The sequence below is a fragment of the Mauremys mutica genome, chromosome 2 (genome assembly GCF_020497125.1).
Source record: "Mauremys mutica isolate MM-2020 ecotype Southern chromosome 2, ASM2049712v1, whole genome shotgun sequence".
Taxonomy (NCBI): domain Eukaryota; kingdom Metazoa; phylum Chordata; order Testudines; family Geoemydidae; genus Mauremys; species Mauremys mutica.
The window spans coordinates 228,404,677-228,420,886 of record NC_059073.1 but is presented as its reverse complement, the minus strand read 5'-3'; the positions used below and the strand labels follow the sequence as shown (position 1 = coordinate 228,420,886).

General features: G+C 49.9%; 1 protein-coding gene across 2 annotated transcripts in view; it reads left to right on the top strand.

Moving 5' to 3' along the window:
* PLCL2 (phospholipase C like 2) overlaps positions 1 to 15,989 on the top strand; it is a 191,645-nt gene extending 175,656 nt beyond the window's left edge. For both annotated transcript variants that reach the window (XM_045006205.1, XM_045006206.1), the window contains exon 7: positions 15,067 to 15,989. In XM_045006205.1, coding sequence (XP_044862140.1) covers positions 15,067 to 15,246 — 180 coding nt within the window. In that variant the 3' untranslated portion in view covers positions 15,247 to 15,989. The remainder of the gene's footprint in view (positions 1 to 15,066) is intronic.
* The last annotated feature ends 221 nt before the right edge of the window (positions 15,990 to 16,210 follow it).

The following is a 16,210-nucleotide window of genomic DNA, read 5'->3' as shown; positions in this document are numbered from 1 at the left end:
GGGCTCATGCCCAAAGCACCGGGCTTTAAGCTCTGCGCATCGTGCCAGAGGCCTATGCCCGTCGGAGACCCGCACGACGCCTGCCTCCGTTGCCTGGGCGAAGGACATAGAACAGATAAGTGTTCGCTCTGTTCCACCTTCAAACCGCGAACTCGCAAGGAGCGGGATATCCGCTTAAAACAGCTCCTGATGGAAGCGTCGCTCCAGCCCCTGGCACCGTCCGCGCCGGCACCGCGAGCTTCCTCGGTGCAGAGTGCACCGGCGGCACCAAGCCGCTCAGGCACCGCGGCCCCGCAGCCTCAGAAGGCGGCTACGAAGACCCGGCACCGCTCGCTCTCGCCTTCAAAAAGACACAAGCTGGCGAAGGCGCTTGCTAAGGCCCGCGCTGAGGACTCGGCGAAAACGATTGCGCCACCTGCGGCCCCCGCGGTGGCCGTGCACAAGTCGTGCACCGGGCCTTTGACTCCGGCGCCGCAAGGGCCGTCGAGTCCGGCGCCACCACGCTCCCCGGTACCGACCATGGTTGAGCCCCGGCTGCCGTCTACGCCGGAGACATTCTCTTCCGCGCGTGAGCTGATTCAGCTCATAGAGGCACCGAGCCTCCGGCCCCCGGCACCGCCGTTGCGGGCTGTCGTGTCGGCGGGAAAGCCGGCCAGAATGACCCGGCCGCCCTCTCTGGACAGACGACATGGACGGCACACCCGGTCCCGGTCACCTTCCCGGTCCCATGGCAGATCTCCGTCCCGTCGCTCGCGATCTCGGCACCGCTCGCCATCACGGTACCAATCGCCGTCGCGACACCGGTCGCAGTCCCGGTACCACTCGTCATCGCGGTACCGGTCGCACTCCCGGCGTCGCACCAGGTCCAGGTCACCGTCGCGTTGGCACCGGCGGAGGTCTCCGTCCCGGCACCATTCCCGGCACCGCGACTCGCACAGCCGCTCCTGGCACCGCAGATCCGGATCCAGGTCGAGCTCCCGGCACCAGTCGAGCTCCCGGCACCGTGACGGACGTCGCTCCCGGTCGCCATCCCGGTACCGAGCGGACCAGCATCGATCTTCGCTGCCGTCCGGGGACAGACTGCCTTATTCGGCGGCGCACTCCGTCAGCGCCTCGGCACCTCCATGGCCATCCCGCCCCGCGTCGGTCGCTTCCGGGACAGACGGCTACGGCAACCTGCCGCCCACCCCACAGGGCCATCCTCAGGGGGCACAGCCGTGGGGCTTCTGGGTTCCCTGGGCCCACTATGAGACTCAGGGGGTGCCATTCCCCCCGAGAGCCCCGGCGTCCGAGCGCAGGGTACCTGAGGCGACAGTCAGCCGACCGGCCCCTTCACCACCAGGCGCGGGTTCCATACCACCTGAACCCCAGGGGCACACGCAGCCCGACCCTCCTGACGAGCAGGCAGCAGATCCATCGTCGGAGGCGGTCGTCCAGGGCTTATCCTCCTCGTCCTCACCTGATGAGGCGGTAGCCGGAGCGTCGACCAAGGAGCCTCCGCCGATAGACTTGAAGGCGCACCAGGACCTACTTCGCCGTGTGGCGACAGCTATGGCTCTCCCGGTGGCGGAGGTCCAGGAGGACGAGGACCCCGTAACGAACGTCGTTGGGTCAGAGGCTCCAGTGCGAGTGGCATTGCCATTCGTGCGGACGATTCAAAAGAATGCCACCACACTCTGGCAGACGCCTGCGTCCATCCCTCCTACGGCCCGTGGGGTTGAGCGCAAATACTCTGTCCCTCCCACGGGCTACGAGTATCTATATACTCACCCGACCCCGGACTCGTTGGTCGTGCAGTCGGTCAACGACAGGGAGAGGCACGGCCAACCTGCCCCTGCGTCCAAGTCGAAAGACGCGCGACGTATGGACCTGTTAGGCCGTAAGGTCTATTCCGCTGGCGGACTACAGATGTGTATCGCCAACCAGATGGTCCTCCTCGCCAGGTACGTCTTCGACATCATGGCGTCCCTGGCGAAATTTACAGAGCTCCTGCCAACAGCCTCCCGCCAGGAGTTCGCGGCGATGTTAGACGAGGGAAGGAGATGATCTAGGTCCTCCATCACGGCCGCCCTCGACGCTGCGGACTCCGGAGCTCGGACCTTAGCCTCCGGCGTGACGATGCGGCGCATCGCCTCGCTGCAGTCCTCCACCCTGCCGCCGGAGGTGCAATATACACTGCAGGACCTGCCGTTTGACACGCAGGGTCTATTTTCCGAGAAGACGGATTCCCGGATCCAGACCCTGAAAGACGGCCGCATTGCCATCTGCACCCTCGGGATGCACACGCCGGCAACGCAGCGCAGGCCCTTCCGGCAGCAACCCCCCCGGTCCTTCAACCAACAACGCTACCGCCCATATAATAGCCGGCGACCAGCTACAAACCGCCGTCGTCCTTCCGGCAATAGGCGTAGCCAAGGCCAGGCCTCTTCCAAGGCCCCTCAGGGGGCCAAGCAGGTCTTTTGATGGGACGCTCGAGGACGGCCCATCATTCTCCCTACCGGATCCTTCCCCTTTATTTTACAACCGCCTTTCCCATTTCTTTTCGGCGTGGTCCCAATTAACAACAGACAACTGGGTGCTTCAAACAGTCCAGTCGGGATACCGCCTTCAGTTTGTTTCACCCCCGCCTTCCCACCCACTCTCCCTGTCCCTCTTCAGGGACCCCTCTCACAAGCAAGTCCTCCTACAAGAGGTCCAGACTCTGTTGAGCGTGGGTGCCATAGAAGCAGTGTCTCAAGACAGGCGGGGCAGGGGATTCTATTCCCGTTATTTTCTCATCCCCAAAGCGAAAGGGGGGCTACGTCCTATCCTGGACCTTCACGAGCTGAACAAGTACCTGCTCAAGCCCAAGTTTCGCATGGTCACCCTGGGGACCATCATTCCCTCGCTGGATCCGGGAGACTGGTTTGCCGCCCTCGACATGAAGAACGCCTACTTCCACGTCGCGATCTATCCTCCCCATCGACGTTATCTCCGGTTTGTGGTCAACAACGCCCACTACCAATTCGCCGTGTTGCCATTCGGGCTCTCCACCGCACCGAGGGTATTTACCAAATGCATGGCGGTGGTTGCCGCAGCCCTCCGCCGTCGTCGGATACATGTCTACCTGTATCTCGACGACTGGCTGGTTCGCGGGCAGTCTCGGCAGCTGGTGATGGGCCAGTTGACGGACATACTGTCCCTCTTCCGACGACTCGGTCTTCTCATCAACACCGAGAAGTCCACCTTGATCCCGTCGCAGCGGGTGGAGTTTATTGGAGCAGTCCTCGACTCCTCGTTGGCCCGGGCTTGCCTACCGCAATCTCGTCATCAGACGATGGTCTCCCTCATCCAGGACCTCGTCTCCTTCCCAATCACGATGGTGCGCTCCTGCCTCCGCCTCCTGGGCCACATGGCATCATGCACGTACGTCAGCGCGTACGCGCAGCTTCACCTCCGCCCGTTCCAGACTTGGCTTGCGTCGGTGTACCGGCCGCATTGAGATCCCATCGATATGGTGGTCACAGTCTCCAGGCCAACCCTCGAGTCCCTCAACTGGTGGCTAGACCCGGAGACTGTCTGTACGGGAGTCCCGTTCCACCCTCCTCGCCCGTCCGCCACTCTGACCACGGATGCCTCAGCGCTCGGTTGGGGGGCTCACCTGGGCGATCTTCACACCCAAGGCCTGTGGTCGCCCCAGGAGCTCGCTCTGCACATCAATGTCCGCGAGCTGCGAGCGATCCGTCTGGCCTGTCGCACCTTCTGCACCCCCTGCAAGGCCGCTGTGTGACAGTGTTCACGGACAATACATCAGCAATGTTCTACGTAAACAAGCAGGGCGGAGCCCGCTCTTCCCTCCTCTGCAAGGAAGCGATGCTCCTGTGGGACTTCTGCGTGACCCACTCCATTCACCTAGAAGCGTCCTTTCTTCCGGGAGTACAGAACACGCTGACCGACCATCTCAGCAGGTCTTTCTTCTCCCACGAGTGGTCTCTCCGTCCCGACGTCGTGCACACAATCTTCCGCAGGTGGGGGTTTCCCCAAGTAGACCTATTTGCATCCAAGGCATCACCTCCTCTATACCTTCCCTCCGTTCCCGCTCGTCCATCGAGTATTACAGAAGCTTCGGAGGGACAGAGCCACCGTCATTCTCGTAGCTCCGGCCTGGCCGAGGCAGCATTGGTACTTCCTGCTGCTCGAGCTCTCCGTTCGGGATCCCATCCCCCTCCCGTTGTGGCCGGACCTCATTACTCAGGACTTCGGCAGACTCCGCCATCCGAGCCTACAGTCCCTCCATCTTACAGCTTGGTACCTGAGTGGTTGACCCACGCAGAGAGGGACTGTTCCGCGGCAGTTCAGCAAGTCCTACTAGAGAGCAGAAAGCCTTCCACTCGCTCCACCTATCTGGCGAAATGGAAGCGGTTCACGCTCTGGTGTGACCAGCGAGGCCTTAATCCCTTCGTAGTCCCTGTCCCTACCATCCTGGACTACCTCTGGTACCTTAAGGAGCAAAGTCTTGCGGTCTCCTCCTTGAGAGTTCACCTTGCAGCAGTGTCCGCCTTTCGTCCATCCATGGAAGGTTGGTCCATCTTCTCTAACCAGATGGTTTCCCGCTTCCTTAAAGGCCTGGACCGCTTGTATCCGCCGGTGCGGCGTCCTGCCCCGACCTGGGATTTGAACCTCATGCTGACCAAGCTGATGGGTCCTCCTTTCGAGCCCTTAGCCACGTGCTCCCTGCTCTACCTCTCCTGGAAGACGGCCTTCCTCGTCGCCATTACATCAGCGAGGCGAGTCTCTGAGCTCCGCGCTCTGATGGTTAGTCCGCCATACACCGTCTTTCACGGGGACAAGGTGCAGTTTCGACCACACCCGGCCTTCCTCCCAAAGGTGGTGTCAGCCTTCCACCTCAACCAGGAGATCTTCCTCCTGGTGTTCTTCCCGAAGCCGCACGCCTCGCCTCGGGAGCAACAGCTGCACACCCTCGACGTCCGCAGGGCGCTCGCTTTCTACATCGAGCGGACTAAGCCCTTCCGGCGCTCGCCCCAGCTGTTCATAGCGGTTGCTGACCGCATGAAAGGCGAGCCGATATCCTCTCAACGGATTTCCTCCTGGGTCACAGCGTGTATCCGGACCTGCTACGAGCTTGCTCGTGTGCCACCATGCTGCCTCACCGCTCACTCCACGAGAGCGCACGCCTCGTCGGCCGCCTTCCTGGCTCATGTCCCCATCCAGGACATCTGTCGAGCGGCCACCTGGTCTTCGGTCCACACCTTCGCCTCCCACTACGCGTTGGTGCAACAATCTCGAGACGACGCAGCCTTCGGCTCCGCGGTATTACACTCCGCCACGTCTCACTCCGACCCCACCGCCTAGGTAAGGCTTGGGAATCACCTAACTGGAATGCATAGGAGCAATCACTCGAAGAAGAAAAGACGGTTACTCACCGTAGTAACTGTTGTTCTTCGAGATGTGTTGCTCCTATCCATTCCAGACCCGCCCTCCTTCCCCACTGTCGGAGTAGCCGGCAAGAAGGAACTGAGGAGCGGACGGGCCGGCTGGGGTATATATTCAGCGCCATAGCAGCGCCACTCCAGGGGGCGCCCAGCCGGCCCGCCGGAGTTGCTAGGGTAAAAAAGTTCCGAGATGCCGTGCACGCGCGGCGCGCACACCTAACTGGAATGGATAGGAGCAACACATCTCGAAGAACAACAGTTACTACGGTGAGTAACCGTCTTGTCCACTTTCTTAAAAGTAACCTGCAAATAATTTTTAAAAGTCCAGCTACTTTGTTTGGGACACTAGCAATTAATTCTAAATGTACGCCAAGATAGGCACTGACCGCATAATTTAATTTTAAGTCTACTGTTCTTGTTTTGCATATCGCTGGCATACAAACTTGTTTGTGTGGGTTTCTAGTTTTTTATATTTATTGTGTACTCCACAGGAACATTGCAAAATCTGCCCCTTCCACCACTACCATATATTAAAAAAGCATTTTCTAATTATTCATCCTAATGAGAAGTTTGAAAAACAACTGACATTCTTATGAACTTTAAAACCAATAGATATTCCTACCAACTGCAGAAACTTTATATATAATAATAATAATCATGTGTATAAATCACCTTTTATCAGAGGATATTAAAGTTCTTTGCCATTATTACTTCACACTTACAATCTTTCTATGAGGTGTTACCTTTTTTAAAAAAAGATTGACCTTTCTATTTGTATATTATATTTATAATATAGATATTTTAACTGGTTTAATGCCACTGAAGTTTGATGTTGTTTTCTTCACCTCTGCAGGCAGGGTCATTAGGTAAGATTTTAATTCACTCTTAGAAGTACTCTGATTTCTTACTAAATGGAGTTTTAATAGTGACTGCAGTGCATGTATTGTGAGCTAAAGAAAAAGTGTGAGCTGTGGTCATGAAGGTGTATATTGTGACTTTATTTTAGGAAGGAACTAACTACATGTAGTTCAAGGTGTTGAGTGTAATGGTCAAAGTACAAAATCAGAAATTTAGGGTCTGATATGGACAGTTGAGACTAAAGCACGTGCAGGGAGTTCCTTTCAGCACACCCACTAATTGCAGTGTCCATGCCCCATAATGTATGTGTGGGTATGATCAGTACTCCGTCCACTCCTCTGGGGAAAGCACATCTTAAATATTAAGAACCATTGCTGTGGACTGTCCCTCCAGCCGTTGCAGTATAGATATACCTTTTGAGGCTATCTTTATGCATCAGGAAGGAAAAATAAACAATACAAGTTCATTTTATTTGCTCTGTAGTTCCCCATGGCTATTCGAAATCAGCCTACTTCTTTTAAGCAAAAAGCATAACCTCTTATAATAAAGCAAAGTCATGTTAATCAGAACAACACTACAAAAATATCCTCATGCTGAAAACCAAGAGTCAATCTCAGCTCCTTCATAGGGAAAGGTCAGGAATGTAGTACGCAGCTGATGTAATTTCTAAACAAATTACCGTATATACTCGATCATAAGACGGTTCGTTTATAAGCCAACCCCCCAAGATGGATGAGTAAAAATGGAAAAATTTTTATAACCCATTCACAAGCCGACCCTATAATTCAGGGGTCAGCAAACTTTGGCTCCCGGGCCATCAGGATAAGCCGCTGGTGGGCCGAGATGGTTTGTTTACCTCGAGCATCTGCAGGCACGGAGGTAAACCTAAGTAAACAAAGTGTCCCGGCAAAGTGATGGGCCGGGACAGCAGCTGGTGGGGAAATTTTTGGGGGCGGAGAAGCTGGGAGTCACCCGCCACATGACCCCACCTCTAGCCTGGGACCCCACACTCTCCCCATCCCATCCCTTCCTACCTTATCTGGGGAGGGTCAAGGGAGGATGTCTCTGAGCTGGCTGGAGCTGCTCCAGCAGTCTGGACAGCAAGGCCGCAGCCTGCTCTGGCGGGCCAGACCGGGCGGTGCGGCCGCAGCATGTTCCAGTGGGCTGGGCGTCGTGGCCGCAGCATGCTGTGGCACCCGGGTGGCGCGGCCACATGTTCCAGTGGCACCTACACCAACCATTTCTGATTCAGAGCAAGGGGGTGTCCTCATACGAAGTCACATCAGCACAGGTAACTGATGGTTTGATGCTTTTTCTCTCCGATGGCCTACAACTGTGGAGTTTGCCATCAATTCCATGCCTTCCACCTGATAATCATCCCAACCTAAAATCGACAATGGTGATTATTTGGAGATGGCCCCTAAGTGGCCTAAAATCTACCGTCTTGTTGGAAAGTAGGACATTTAAGAACCTGCACCCAGCCATGTACAAGAAGCAGCACAAATACCTGCACTAGAGAAAAGATGCACAGTGTAACCAAAACATATACAAGTCAAGATGAACTGCATTTTATCAAGATGCCAGTGCCAATCCTTTTCTTATTCAAATACTGCTGCCCTTTAGACAGACTACAGTGGAGCACCCCGTTGAGCCAGCCAATCTGGTGGCTCAGTGCTGTTCTATGACCACCGCATTGTGGTGTCTGCCCTCCCATTTCTTTAAATTCCTATTTCCTTTTTAATTTCTGGCCAACAAGTCATTTTAAAAGTAAAATATACAGTAATAATAGTGACAGATACAGTAGAATCTGTGACAAAAAATCAAGCTTCAGTACAGGATACAGAGTAAAGAAAATGTAAAACTGTTGAGACATTCTACTTGTTATTGTGTCACATTGGATCAAAGCCAACATCTCATTTCACAGATGTAGAGGAGATGATAAACCCCAAACCCTTTCCTTTTTTAATTACCTTTCAGTTTCTATTCAGATCTGACATTACAGCTCATACCTGAAAATATCAAAGTGAAGCATGAGCTTTTCCATGCTGATGAAGTTGCTCTTCTAGGGTAGAATTCAGGCAAATGAGAACTTACATTCATTAAGGAAATTTAATTGATACTGCATATTAACTCATGTCCTCGTTTTTTAACAGTTTATAAATGAATATCAGTGTTGAAGTTTGATGTCTTTTAAAGCAATTACTACATAACAGGCCAGAAAGCAATACTCTACTGAATTCATTTTGTGAATTATGAACAAATGTTAATACAGTAGATGCTCATTTGCAGCAACACCTTCTAAGAGCAACCACCACTTATGAACAACATGAATGTCTACTGTACAATATTCTCCCAGTTATGCCAGTAACATGCGTTTTATTCAGATAATCAGGAGTTCTGATGATGAAGAAGGCAGGAGCCCTTCAGCAGGGGGTGGCTTCACCAACAGCCGGGGGTTCGTCATTGTCCTCCTCACAGTCCTGGTTGGAGATCTCTGCTGTCCCTTCTCGCTCACTCCTATGACAGCAGAGCTGCAGAGGGCTCCATGTGCTGCTGCTGAGCTGGTGACAGCCAATGCCTGCAGGCACAAGGTGTGAGGGTGAGGCTGTGGTCCTGACAAGGCAGAGAAGAGACATCCCCCCCCCCGCCCCGGCCAGTGTCTGCAGCGATTGAGTGTCCACAGCCCCACGTACTTACTCGCTGTGACAGTGGGGACAGAAGAGGGCTCCCTGCACTGCCACAGGAGCCATTCAGCATCAGGATGGCCTCCCCACGGCCAGGTGGTCATCCTCCTGGCCACAGGTCCTGGCTAGGGTGGGGAGGTTGCTCTTTTAACCGAACCTCCACATTATCCAAATCCCTTCCTTGTTCCCCAGCATGAGATACATGCTGTAGAGGCAGATATCTCATCTATCTCATGATGAGGAATTCTGATAATGTGGAGGTGCAGATAGCAGGGTTTCGGGTTAGCAGGTGTATTCTGTACATGAAATAGACTATTGTGCTTTGTTCTGTTGTTCCTTTCTTTAGTGGACAGCAGTGGTTACAATCCAGAATGGCAGCTTCATCGCAATGCAAACCCCTTACTGTTCCCATCCCCAGATTGGTTCCCAACCATGTCAGATTTGGTGGTAACATATCTTGGTTATGTGGACAGTTTTCTAATGGAGACTAGATTCAGATAATTAAGCTCATTTCACTTTTGACCTAACCCAGATTTGAAGGCAACTCTTCATAGGTGAAAGGCTGGTAGAACTGACATCGCCATAGAGCCAACAAACAGCATCTGGGTTTAGTTTTGGAATTGGTTCAGGCTCCAGGATTGAGTTGCCTTTAAAGATCAGGTTACTGTTGGGGTAGCTGATCGCTTTGTTTCCTTGAATGTTGTTTTCCTTTAACTCATTTGGGATTATGGTGTCTGCATATCACTCTTGTTTGAGCCATCGGTTAGGTTTGCATTCATTTTGGAAGGCATGGGTTTGGCATACATCTTGGTCTTGCAGCATAGATTTTCAGAGCATGGGGTGTGACTGTCCATGATGAAGGGTGAATGGCCCACAATTTCAATGAATACATATATTCCAGTTGGCAATCAATTGTATATAATAGTACTTTGCTTTGTGAATCAGGATCAAATAGTGTGTTAAGAAACTGGGGTCTTCTGTAACAACATATAAGGAGTTGAGGATTGGTTTTGCATGTCCTAGTAGTTCCTCATTTAGAGGGCTTATAGGACTGGGCTTTTGTCTAGTCGTTGAGACATTTAACCTGTAACAAATGAATTACTGTATTAGGCCAACTATTGAGTTCTAAATTGAGAAGCTTTTTAGTTTAATTTTATTAAAGTCCGTGTTACTGTGTTTTGCTGTTACTTCAGTAAGTGCTGTAGCTGAGATTGCATGACTCTTTCCATTCTGTCACACCATTTCCCCCCCCCTTCAGTCATTAAGAATTTTTTGAAACTCTTACCTTTTGGGAGACTTTTTTTTGAAGCTTTGCCACTTCCTGATTACAATTTGTTTGGAAAGTTTTAGGAATAGTTCTGCCTTTATCTGTTTCTCAAACTGGGGGTTCCAACCCAAAAGGAGATTGCAAGGCTATTGTAAGGGGGTTGCGAGATCACAAAAAATATTTCTGGGAGAGGGGGGTAGCTGGAAGGGTAGGGGTGGGTACAGCAGTCGCCGCTCTCCGGCCACCCAAGGCTGAAGGCAGTGCCAACGCCAGCAGTAGCTCAGAAGTAAGAGTGGCAATACCACAAGTATGTTCCTATGAGTATGTTTAGTAATTTGCTATCGCCTTTTTTGTGGGGGGAAGGTTATCACAGCCTGAAATATTTTCAAAGGGGGCCCCAACAAAATAAATTAGAGAGCCTCTGGCCTATATGAATGAAATACCAATGGGGAAAGATGCACTTTACCCAAGCACGGGTAGCAATGTCAGCACTGTCATGAGGGGTAGGCATGGTCAAGAGTTCAACTCCAGCACTGATTGGATCAGCTACCCCGGAATGCATGTACCACCACCAGCCAGATTTATCAAGACCTTCCAATCCCACAAGAACTGGAATATTCACTCCTTAACTCACCCTGACTGTGCTGAAATTCTTGAATGTGGCATCAAGAACCTCAGAGCAGTTGCCAGCAACATCCAGATCCGCAGCGTCTGTGATGGATCTAGAGCAGGGGTAGCCACTCTGTGGCTCCAGAGCCACATGCGGCTCTTCAGAAATTAATATGTGGCTCCTTGTATAGGCACCGACTCCGGGGCTGGAGCTACAGGCGCCAACTTTCCAATGTGCCGGGGGGTGCTCACTGCTCTGCAACAGGCCCTGCACCACTCCATCCCTTCCCCTGAGCCGGCCGTGCCCTCGCTTCTCCCTCCAGAGCCTCCTGCACGCCACAAAACAGCTTATCAGGAGGTGCGGGGAGGGAGAGGAAGGTGGGAAGCAGATGGGAGGCTGCTGACGTATTACTGTGGCTCTTTGGCAATGTACAGTGGTAAATTCTGGCTCCTTCTCCGGCTCAGGTTGGCCACCCCTGATCTAGAGTATTCAGTCTCCTCAGCATCCTCAGTTACCTTGGGTGATGATCACAAGTATGATCATGTGTATTCACTGAGAGTGATGAGGGCCCCTGGAATCCCTTTACCTCCTTAGGAATTCCAGGGGCCCTCATCACTCCCAGGAACATGCTTCCTCACACCAGGACCTCAAGGCCCATACTTCTGTGGCCCTGTTGGGCACCTTGGTCATCTCATGGGAAGCAAGACTATTCAGACTGACCATACATGCCTAAGGCTCCTTCATTCAACTTCGCCCGAACTCCCACCAACTCAGGTCTCTCGTAGTCATGAGGAGGAGCAAGAGGAAACAAGCCCTTCCTCCATTAGATTCCTCAAGACCAGTTGCTTTGTCATCATCTCTGGGTGAAGCAGTGTTGCTCTTCAGGGCCCCACAACTGGATGACTTTATCATGGTGGCCAACAAGAAGGCAAGACAGAACAGAGCATTGCTGAGGGAAAAGAAACCAAAGAGGCTAGATTTATTTGTCAAGAAAGGCTATTATTTGGCTTATTTTGACTTGCCAACTATCAAGTGTTTTTTGGGGGACAGGAGGAGTTCGATGGAGTCCTGTGTTATACAAGAAGTCAGATTAGATGGTTACAATGGTCTTCTCTGGCCTTGGAATTGATTAATCTTTGAATTTTTTTTAAAGTCTTGCTTCCTTTTTTTGAATATCCCCAAAGCCAAAATGGCAGGGCTCAACGGTGCCTTGTATTGTTCTGGGGTGAATTAGTTTGAAAGAATGATGAACCTTTGAAAATTGGTCCTGTGGAAAAACAGTATGTGATCATGTAATTAAAGACTGTGTCACACTGCCTCTCCACCGGGGGGAAATTAATTCTGGCATTTCCTAACATTGAAGTGCTTTACTTTGCAACCTCAGTAGTGGACTTTTAACGGAGTTTGTGTGTAATATCCTAGGTTTTTAAACAAGCAAACTGGGAGGGGGGAAATTCCATCCTGTGGCATCATCTTGACAACCCCATGGTTCATCAGCAGGGTTGGAATCTTTAGAGCCATTGCACTGACCTCTGCCACTTGAGTTAATGAAGTACTGAGTCTCACTATCCCTTTGCTGTCAGCAACTATGTATGAAACCCAATGGGAAAAGAGTGCCATTCACCCCGCACCCCACTGCTAGTCCATACAGAGAATGACAATCTCCTGTTGCTATCTGTTAATCTTGGGTTCCATTTCAGGCTCTGGCTGGGAGTGTGCTCTAGTGGGCGCAGACTCTTCTGCCTATTCCTCCCCCTCCCTCTGCCCTGACTTGACCCATTCTGCACCATTCCCTTCAACTTGTCCCAGTCCTGTCTCTTCTCCATCCCTGGTTCCCTGCCCTAGTACTGTTGTTCTTAACTTACCCAGGCCCAGTCTCTCCTTTTCTCCCCTCTCCCCCACCATTTCCAGTCCCAGTCTCCTTGCCCAGCCACTCTCAGTTCTCGTCTCTTGGGTCCTTCTCCCATCCATCCCACTCTTCTTCTGCAGGCTTGTCCTCCAGCATCAGTCACTCTGTCCACTCCAGCTCCCAGTCAGTCCCTGTTCTCTCCTGGCACCCCAGCTCTTTCTCAGCTCTCCCCACTAGCTCTTAGTCCTGGTCTTCTTGTCCAGTCAGTCCCAGTTGTCCCCAGCTCCTTGTCTGATTTCAATGTTCTCCCCATAAGCTAACTATCTCCCAGCCCCCCTGAATTTTTCTCACCATCTCCCAGTGTTCTCTTCCAAACAGTCCTAGCCAGTCTCCTTGTCCAGTCACACCCAGTCCCCACTCCCAGTTCCAGATTCTCTCCCCCCTCCGCCCCCCCCAGTCCAGCTCTTGTTCCCTCTACATTTGAATCAGACAGCTTCCTCCCCCACGTGGCCTGGGCAGAAGCATGGGCATTAATAGCACAGGAGAGACCATCTCCCTACTCGTAGTTCTAGGGCCCAGCCCAAGGTAACAGGGAGCAACCATTACAGAGAAAGTCAGGCTTCACACTTGTAGCCCAAGGCTGGATAGAACATGCACAACCATATGTAGGCGCATGCTCCCTGAGGACAGACTCTGGAAATTTAGCTGCTTACATTGATGAAATCTCTACTGAGCATGTGCAAACTTCAATTTTTCAAAGGCTTATCACTTGGCCAAACAAGCATATTTTTACATCAAAAGGCACATCCCTAATACAAAGGCCACCCCCCTGCCAAATTACAAGTCCTTGCTTTAAAATATCGAACACTAGAGCCATTCAAAGAAAAAGTCTTAAGAATTTTTTAATGGACAGAAACCCCACTTTTTTCTGTAATCTTGTTATTGGAAATGGCTGAATATTTTATGCTGAAATTTTTCAGAAAAAAAAATCAGCTTGAGGCTGAGGCAGTATGGAAAATTTCAGCCCAAACAGTTAAAGATTCACATAGTTGTAAGCAACAGAGTCTCATAATGGGGAGTGTCAGGCAAGCTTAATTGTAGGCCGAGCCACCAGTACAACCTATAATAAACAGCCTGGTTAAAGTTCTAAAACTGCATTCTAACTAATCCACATAACAACTTATGCTAGAAACAGATGCACTCTCGCTATGACTCACTTATTCTACCGGAATGTTTTAAATTAACTTTCTTGGTTGTCATGTTTGAAGAAAAAAAAGAAGTCCTGGTTTCCTTTAACAGATGAAAGAATCAGAATGTTATTGAAGCCAGTGCCGCAGTGGCTGAACTTTCTGTTACTTGTCTCCCCATAGGTGGAACATGCATTGCCAATTGCAATTTCAAGGAGGACTTTTTTTTTGTATACAACAATGTTTTCCATTTGTGTGGCTCAAACAGAAATAATTTGGTACATTCTGATTCCATATGAAAATATTTTTCATCATTGTGTCAGTACCGTAACATTCTTTAGCAAGTTCTATACTGATCTGGTATGCTTATTCAGAGCTGGCTTATCCTGTTTTACTTCTGCGAGCAAAGAGCGGCCCTCCAGAGAGGAGGCTCTCTACACAGGTTCTGTGAAGTCTTCTATGTGCAGTGACTCAGGGAAGAGGCTGTTCTCTGTAGCATGGTCAGCCTATGGATTCCTGCATGTAAATAGCATATGGAGGAGTTGGTGTTTGTAGCAGCAATGCCTCGTGGTGGTTCACGTCTTTGGCTCTTCCTGAGCACAGCTGCAAGTAGGGAGAGCCTAGCTAATGACAGCATGACTCCACCAAGGGAAGGGAGGGAGGGATAGCCATTCCTGTTCTAGGCCTGTCCTTTCTCTGAGCTTCTCCTTAAGCTCCGCCTAGTACAGCAGAACAAATACAATTCCTTGGAAGCATCATCAATGTAATCCAGCTGAGTTTTCAGTCCTCTCTGCCCCTCTCACAAGGGCTTTCTCTGACACCCGCCCTTATTTAGGTTTATCACCAGGCTACTGTTGAGTGAAGAGATTTGCTGATAAACAAAAAAGAAAAGCATGTAACTGCTCTGTGAGGTGTACAAATGAATCCCCACATCTGTCTGCATTAATAAACAGCATGTGTTAAAAACTGTAGCAGATTCTGTTACTGAAAGCTGTTGGGTAGCGAGGGTTTCTGTTCTTTTGTTTATACATCCAGTTGGCTCCAGAGAAAGCAAGTAGCATGGTTTCTTACTAACGCATAGTAATCTGGTTTTTATCTTCACGAGTAGGGCAACTGTACAATAAATCTGAAAAGAATCCGATTTTTGACTGTATGTTCTAACTGTACTTGTTCTTACAGGGACAAGCTGATCTTCTAAAATATGCTAAAAATGAGACATTGGAGAATCTGAAACAAATCCATTATGCTGCTCTTTCATGTGGACTCAATAAACCAGGCACTGAAAATGCAGACGTCTCAAAGCCCCGTCGAAGCCTGGAGGCCATACCTGAAAAGTCAAGTGATGAAATTGGAGAATGAGGGAATTTTCTGCTCATAATTCTGGAGTTTATAACTCTGCAACCAATTGTAGCTGCACAGGACATTTGCTTTGCACTTAATATTGAAAACTATATTTGGAGTTTTTAAAGCACAACTGGAAAAGCTAATTACAATCTATTAAAACTGTGAACGTACTTTGCAATTCTGCGTGTGACGGCAATGAAATTGTTTAACATGGAAATTATCTTGCTGGCCAAAATGTATATGTGTAAAATATATCATAATTCAGTAAAGTGTGCTGAAAAGGGAAGATGGATTCATAGATGGACTGTGACTGTGCTTGATTTTCAAAATAATTAGGTGTGCAATTCCTTGATTTTTGTGCAAAATTCAGTAATTGTTTGTAATACATGGGTATGCAATTGTGCACCTAACTTATGAAAATCAGGTCAATAAAATGAATTACACATTCCCTAAAAAATGTGGATTTTATTTTAGACACTTGAGGGTATTTGGGTTTGAAGGGGAATATTTTTTTTCTTGTTGAGCCATAAGTAAAAAGGAGAATGTAACTAGACGGTGCTCACTGACACTTCAGTGCACTATAGGAGAGCCATTGTGTGAAAGGAAAATGTGCAATCAGTCTGATATAGCCTAGGCCTAAAGACGATACATACCTATGAACTTCAGCAAATGTGTACAGCTAATGTAAAAGTGACCAAAATGCGAGTAAAGTGTTATAAATAATTTTTCATTCTGTGAAGTGAAGTGTTCACATTAAAAGCAAGTTTTGTGATATCACTCCCATGCAAGTAAATCTTTTAACTAAACTTTAACTTTATTTTTCAGTTTAAAAATATTTTCTTCCATACACAATAGGTGATAAAGGTACAGTAGCTAATGTACTCTTAAAGTTATTATACAAACTTAAAGCCATCTATTAGGGCTTCTGATTTAAGTGCAGTGTATCATCACACAGTGCATTATATTCAAAGAAAAATAA